Here is an 8021-nt window from a genome sequence, read left to right as displayed (position 1 = left end):
CGCGTGGTGAACGCTTCCTCGCCTTCCTGTGCACGTGGTGAACGCTTGCTTCCTCGCCTCGCTGCGCCCGACCACAGCTCCTGCACCATTGCCCCCACTTCCTTTTTCAAGTCTGCTCAGCTTCCAACTTTCTCGGGGAACTTACCACTCCCTCCTCCTTGGCAATTCTAATTTGACCCCCAGTAGCCTGTCTGTCTAGCTCCATGTATACAATTTAATTTTGCTGATATGCGTGCTTCTTTCCCACGGCAGCCTTCGCTCCATTATCTTCGCAGAGCAGGAACTTGCTTCATGGACTGATAACCTCAAGCACGCGGCGCTGGATCTGCTAGAACTGGAGTTACCTGAAGCAGCCCTGTGCATGCTGGACCTAGGTCCTCTGCAAGAGCAGCGAGTGCTCTGCATCTCTGGGCCGTCTCTCGGGCCCTTCCAGGATTTATTTTATTTCATATTTTAATTCTAGATATAACCATTAGCAAGTTTTTCATATCCTCACAATTCCTTAAAGCATCAAAATTAACAAGCCTACACATTGAAGAGATGGCGTCACCAGATAAAACACAGATGCCCAATAAGCAACGTCAGTGCAAGCATGCCGCTGCTAACGCTGAGATTACCTGCCTTCTGTCTCGGGACAGGTCTGACTGGATACCCGCATTACACTAGCAGGTACGAATCATGACCGTCAGCCCTGAAAACAACCTTGGTGATCAAGTGATTCTTCTGATCTCATTGCCTTATTCTGTTATTAATTATAAAACGCAATCATCAGCTGAAAGAAATCAGATAAAGCCGCTGCCCTGTGACTTATACTGTCACCCAGCATGCAGAGGACAGCGCCAGTGGCCAGAGAGAAATGGCCGATCTTATAATACTTGCACTATTATCCCAAAAAAGTGAGCAAAGTACACACCAAGAAAGCATTCAGGTATATTAAAATTTACAGGAAAAAAATATTTTTACATATACAATTAATTATACTTCATTCTAAAAACTAAAAGATAGCAGGATTCATTTTGCCAACAAAGGCAACGCCTACCTTTATATTAAATTTATTTAAAGCACTCTAGACAGGTAATAATTTTATACAAAACAGACCTAGATGTACAATGCCAAATAACTGACTTTGGACAAACTGATTGTATATATTCTCACATTTATCAAGTATATACTATCGCAAAAATAATTAGTTATATATTTGGACAAACAACTTACCTTATTATAAAAATCTGTAAGGAAATACTCACTTCAGAACCATTTGAAAAGAGCTGTAGTTGAAAGCGTAGCCTCCGATGACCCACATAGATTTCCCGTGTAAAACTGCTTTATGTGAGGCCCGACCCACAGAGGGGCTGAAGGGTTTAACATTTGGCAAAATCCAGTAAGACTCGGTAGAAGGAACATTCAGAGAACAATCTGGACCTATTTAAAAACCAAACAACACAGTGCATTAAACAAAGGTCTGGTACTACAGAAGCGGCCTGCTCAGACTGGCAGGACGTGAGAATCTAGTGACCATCAGGTGAAAAACGTAATGCACGTAACAGTCTGCCCTACTCGGTGCTGCACGCCTCTAAGCCGTCTGTCAAGAAGCCGAGGGAGGAAGACTGAGAGCCCAAGGGCCATTTACCAACTTCAGCCCAAGCTACATAGTGAGACTCTGTCCCAAAAATCTCCCCTCATTAAAAAGTCTGAACTATAACTTGCAAATAAATTCTTAACAAGGGAAATATAATCCAATTTTAACACATTGTAATGAACATCATGATGTATAAAAAACTTCTTAAATAACATATTACATATTTATTACATATTTAGTATGCTACTAGAATATTAAAATGGAATACAGCATTCTCAAGTTCTAGTTCTGTCAATAATGTGACCTTAAACAAACCCCGCGCAGCACCAAGCTTTCTGTTACAGAGTGGAAAGAAAAAGCTGCTCACAAACGCTGTTAAGTTTTTACTTTTTACAAAAGTATATAAAGTCATTTATAAATTATAAGCTACTAAACAAATGTGAAAATAAGGATCACATTATTAAGAACAAAACTGGCTTCACCAGGTAGCCTCATATATCAACAAAAGAAAATGAAGTACAGTAAAATAAAAACTATTTGAAAACTATAACAGTCTCATAAAATAAAAACCATTATTAGTTTAGAATAATGTCAATACTGTAAAGCAGGCCCAGAGCTGTCGCCTATCCAGGGTCACGAGACTGGGAGTGTCGGCCTCCTCCTCCATAAGATGCAGTGAGGCTGGTCAGCATCCCTGGAATCCAGCAATGGAAGAACTCTTGTGCTTCCGTTCTTTCCCACATATTTGCTCATATCAAGCACTGACATCTCTGTCACGACACACTTGCGGTCACTGCGCTTTGCAGATACATGTGTCACAAGCCGAGTCCCACGGCAACCCTTGCTGAAGCGGACTGCAGCATGTGCTTCCTGTGTCACTGTTTTTCACTGTCCAAGACTGCCATTAGCATCACATGGTAGGACAACCTATAATTACATGACTATTAAAATCACTCGAGGTCCCCACCAACCACGTCTATTTAAAACAGTAACTCTAACTGATACCTGTGTGTTCTGACTGCTTCGCAATTGGCCATTCCCTGCTCTCTCCCCTCCTTAATTATTGGATACAAACAGTATTGAAACTAGGCCAACTAATAACCATGATGGTTTCTAAGTATCTAGACAAACGGGGAAGGGCAGAACCTTTCACTTAAATCAAAAGCACATGCTGCCCTCTTATAGCAATAGCCATGGACTGAATGCAAAACAAAATTTCCTACAGGAAGTAAAAAGTGCCCCTCCAGAGAACAAATGAAGAGGTGAGGTGCCTTCCTGCGAACAGTGCATTTTGGGGGGTTTGAATGGAAGACCAAACTGTTCACAGCATTCCTTTAAACCAAAACCTAATCCAGAAACAGGTGCAGACCACGGGGAAGGTTCCACTCTGACAATTCTCCGAAAGCTGAGAGAGGTAAAGAGGGAGAGAACCTTGGAGTAGCAGAGGTTACTGCTTTACAAGGAGTGAGGGAAGACATGGGTTCTGTGAGCAGGAGCTGACACACACTGCAGCAAGTACCCATGGGCAGTGAGGCTGCCGATCATGCTGGCCGTGGGCAGCGTTCTAGAAGTGCTTCCTCCCCGTTCTGATGTCAGTAAGAGCATCTGAGATTATGGAAGAAGGGTTAAATACCAATATTCAGAGGAATTTAAGAGTTATTCTCAATCCCACGGAAGCTCTTAAGTGACTCAACTATAGTAAAGAAAGGAACCGTTGATCTTGTGGCCACAGCAAAAGGACTAGAAGCAAAATGTGAAGATTGAGTGAAACACTGCCATCTCACAATGAAGTTAACAGATAAAAAGTTACTTCCTGTGATGAGAAAAAAAATATTCCTATTCCTAAAATGAAATCCACTGATAAAGATGCTGCAGACACTTTAGAATGACAGAATTTAGAATACTGCTTGGTTAGTAAAGAGGTTTGGGAGGGCGGACTTTAATTTTGAAAAGTTCTGTTCTGTTAAAACATTATCAACCAATATCACATCAATCAAACAGCCTGAAAAGTGACCTCTCACTGCAGCTGTCACCAAAGCTCTCTGGTGGCCACCAAACTGGGGCAAAACCTTCCACCAGGAAAAAAGCCTCAGTAACAACACCAGTGACTCATAATTTTGTAGCCGTAAAATGTTTTTAATTAAGATATGTACATTTTTATAATAAATTTATTGTATGTTTAAAGCTGTAATTATACATTTATGCAATATTGTATAAACATAATCACTATATGCTCTGGGAAACCAGGAAAATAGACATGACTCACTATATTACAATATTTATTTCATTGCAACCATCTAGAATTAAACTTAAAATATCTCCAAGACCATACACCTATATTTAATATTTTGGATGTATTGTTTTGCTCAAACTAAATAATTGGTCACATGTTTAAAGCGAAATTAATTTCTTTTTTTCTATTTGTTTATTACAATTTATTCAGTTTGTATTTTGGCTGTAGCCCCTTCCCTCATCTCCTCCCAATCTCATCCTCCCTGCCTCTTCTCCCCCTATGCCCCTCCCCTAGTCCACTGATAAAAGAGGTCCTCCTCCCCTTCTATTTGACCCTAGCCTATCAGGTCTCATCAAGTCAGCTGCATCATCTTCTGTGGTCTGGCAAGGCTGCACTCTCCAGGGGGAGGTGATCAAAGAGCCAGCCACTCTCCAGGGGGAGGTGATCAAAGGGCAGGCAACACAGTCCATGTCAGAGACAGCCCCTGTACCCCTTACTAGGGAAACCACTTGGAAACTGAGCAGCCTATGGGCTACATCTGAGCAGAGGGTCTAGGTCCTCTCCATGCGTGGTCCTTGGTTGGCATATTAGTCTCTGCAGGGCCCCTGGGCCCAGGTTTTGTGGCTTTATTGGCATCCTTGTGGAGTTCCTGTTCCCTCCAGATCTTTCTATCTCTCTCTTCTTCCATAATGTTTCTGGCACTCTACCAAAAGTTAGGGTATGAATCTCAGTGTCTCCTTTGATACCCTGGTGGGTATAGTCTTTCAGAGGCCTCCTGTGAAAGGCTCCTGTCCTGTTCCTTCTCTTCTTGTACTTCCTGCTTGTTCTTCTGAAGGAGAATAAAGCATCTTCCCTAGTGCCCTCCTTGTTGTTTAGCTTATTCACGACTACAGATTTTAGTATGGTTATCCTATATTATATGTCTAATATCCACTTATAAGTGAGTATATACTGTATATGTCTTTCTGCTTCTGGGATACCTCAGTCAAGATTATCTTTTCTAGCTCCCACCATTTACTTGCAAATTTCATGATTTTCTTGTTTTTAATTGCTGAATATTCCAATGTGTAAATGTACCACAATTTCTGTATCCATTCCTCAGTTGAGGGACATCTGGGCTGTTTCCAGATTCTGGCTAATATGAATAAAGCTGTTATAAACATAGCTGAGTAAATGTCCTTGTTGTATGGTTTAGCATCTTCTGGATACATGCCTAGGAGTGGTATAGCTGGATCTTGAGGTACCAATTTTCTGAGAAAGCACCAGATTGATTTCCAAAGTGGTTGTACAAAATTTACACTCCTAGCAGCAATGGGGGAGGGTTCTCCTTTCTCCACATCCTCTCCAGCCTGCATAATCCCTAGAGTTTTTGATCTTAGCCATTCTAATGGGTGTGAGGTGAAATCTCAGGGTCGTTTTGATTTGCATTTCCCTGATGACTAAGGACTTTGAGAATTTCTTTTAAGTTGTTTCTCTGCCATTTGATATTCTCCAACATTGATATTCCTCAACATTTGATATGTTGAAAATTATCTGCACCTCATTTTTTAATTGGATTACTTGGTTTGTTGCTGTTTAACTTCTTGAGTTCTTTATATATTCTTGATATTAGCCCTCTGTCAAATATAGGGTTGGTGAAGATATTTTCCCAGTCTATAGGCTGTCGTTTTATTCAGATGACAGTGTCCTTTGCTTTACAGCTTTTCCAGTTTCACGAGGTACCATTTATTAATTGTTGATCTTAGAGCCTGTGCTGTTGGTGTTCTGTTCAGGAAGTTGTCTCCTGTGCTAATGAGTTCAAGGTTCTTCCCCACTTTTTCTTCTAACAGGTTTAGTGTGTCTGGCTTTATGTTGAGGTCTTTGATTCATTTGAACTTACTTTTGTGCAGGGTAATAAACATGGGTCTATTTGCATTTTTCGATATGTAGATATCCAGTTAGCCCTGAACCATTCATTGAAGATGCTTTCTTTTCTCCATTGTATGGTTTTGGCATCTTTGTCAAAAATCAGGTGTCCATAAGTGTGTGTTTATTTCTGGGTCTTCAATTCAATTCCATTGATCCTCCAGCCTGTTTCTATGCCAGTACCATGCCGTCTTTTATTACTGTTGCTCTACATTACAGCTTGAGATCAGAGATGAAGATACCTCCAGAAGACCTTTTATTGTACAGGATTGTTTTAGCTATTCTGGGTTTTTGCAGTGAGTGCCTTTCTTATATCATTTAGCATACCTACATTATTTTTGCTATATCAACCATTTTTCTTTCTTCCATGTATGATTTACACATATACTGAAATCTGAAGTTCTCCAAAAAGAAAGAAGAAAAGCAAGAAATGAAACCATCTTTGAAGAGTACTATCTTCCAATTCCACTGAGAAGTTTTTGTTACAGTAGCCAAAATATTCTGCTTGAGTACTAGGCTCAGAGAAATGCCACTAGAGTCCTGTTGCCTGTACTAGGCTCATAGAAGTGCCACTAGAGTCCTATTGTCTGTTTCAGGGGATTTTAAATGCTCTCAACCTATTCGTACAATATTTAACTTTACAATGAGTCATGTGACTGGTAATCACCATTCTAGATCTTTTCTAAGTATGTGGTTCTTACAGTTTAGGTAAATGATATCATTATGATGAAAGAGCTGTTTGTTTGTTTGTTTGTTTGTTTGTTTGTTTGAGCAGAAATCAGAGATTTTCAGTGTCCTAATTTTGAGGTGTAATGGAGGTTAAAATAAAGTTGTACATGGTAACTCAATATAGAAATAATTCAGCAGAAAAGGAAGGGTCATTTCTCCATAATCTCTTTACGTTGCCCTAGTGGCACTCATTTTGAAAATCATTGGTATTATCAAGATACATGTTCATAAAAAAGAATAACTTTAACATTCTAAAGAACTATTTCTGGATAATTAAAGCCATCAAGATTATATATACAGACATTTAAAATTGTGAAATATTCTAAGCACAAAAACTAAATTGCCCATTTTATTAGCCTGGTACAATGTTCACCGAATACCTAAACACTATGTCTAATCTTCAAGTATTATTCACAAATGCAAATTTTATAGGCTAATAAAATACATTAAGCTTGGTTACAATAGATATTATTAAATCAAGAGCTATCACCAAATGTCTACTTACTAAAAAGGAAATGTCACTGTAGTATTAGTCCTTAAGAATACTATTTCGGGGCAGGAAGACAGCCTGATTGTTAGAGCCTGCTGGGCCAGCATGAGGCTCCACGCTCATCAGCAGCCACCCAAAAGCCGCCTGTGATGGTGCGCGTCGGTACTAACCCCAGCACTGGGGGAAAGTGGAGCCCTGGAGCCCCTTTGGAGCCCCTTGAGAGCTCTCCCCTAACCCATCTCAAAATAAAGTAACTAGCAGAAAAACGCAGAAGACACCCAGAGCTGGCCTCTGTCCTCACACAGACCCACACAAACCCACACAGACTCATGAACACACCACACACGGGCAGAGACTACCATGAAGACATTTTGAATCATTTTATAGAGTTGTCATCCCAGGACCCAGACAATGTTTCTTTATAAAGAAAATAAAATTAGCTGAGTTACCCAGAATAACCCTAACTGTGAGCATGGATGAACCTATTCATAAATTGAAGTGACTCTAAGAATTAGCCACTGTACAAAGTACCCTGTAACAGACTGAATGTTTGCTAAGTTCACCAAAAGCCCCAACCCCAGTGTGACAGAGGAAGTGTGGGCCACACATACCCGTGTTCTTGCTCTAGCTCTGTCATGGGAATCAGCAAGAAGGCAAACATCTGTAGGAAGAAGACGGCCCTCCCCAGAACCCACTCTTTCTGATCTAAGACAGCCAACCTCCAGTACTGCTAAGTAGGAGATGTGTGCTTTGGCAGCAGCTGGCATTTGCCAGAGAAATATCAGCGTGAGCTAGTATATGCACATAATGTTTCTTTGCACACCCCACCGGCCATCGTATCCATACTGGCTTTAATGCTGGACAAAAATGTGGATGTGCAGGTCTAAAGCCCAGTGAGCCCTAGTGACAAAAGAAAATGATCAGTGCTGGAAAGACACCGGTCTACTCCAAACAGCACAGCACCGTCCTCTTGTCAGTGAAGTCTGAAATTCGTATGCTGCTCTCAAAAAAAAGAAGGAAAGAGAGAGAGAGAGAGAGAGGAAGGAAGGAAGGAAGGAAGGAAGGAAGGAAGGAAGGAAGGAAGG

At 40.8% G+C, this 8021-nt stretch overlaps 1 protein-coding gene across 4 annotated transcripts in view; it reads right to left on the bottom strand.

The window, feature by feature from the left end:
* Atrnl1 (attractin like 1) overlaps positions 1-8021 on the bottom strand; it is a 527893-nt gene that overhangs the window by 496421 nt on the left and 23451 nt on the right. For all 4 annotated transcript variants that reach the window (XR_008722856.1, XM_055630013.1, XM_055630014.1 and 1 more), the window contains exon 7: positions 1248-1422. Coding sequence is in view for 3 of the 4 variants with exons in the window: in XM_055630013.1 (XP_055485988.1) it covers positions 1248-1422 (175 nt within the window). In the remaining variant the exon portion in view is untranslated. The remainder of the gene's footprint in view (positions 1-1247; positions 1423-8021) is intronic.

Source organism: Psammomys obesus, unplaced genomic scaffold (genome assembly GCF_907164565.1).
Source record: "Psammomys obesus unplaced genomic scaffold, mPsaObe1.curated_primary_1811, whole genome shotgun sequence".
Taxonomy (NCBI): domain Eukaryota; kingdom Metazoa; phylum Chordata; class Mammalia; order Rodentia; family Muridae; genus Psammomys; species Psammomys obesus.
This window is presented reverse-complemented; position numbering and strand designations above follow the sequence as displayed.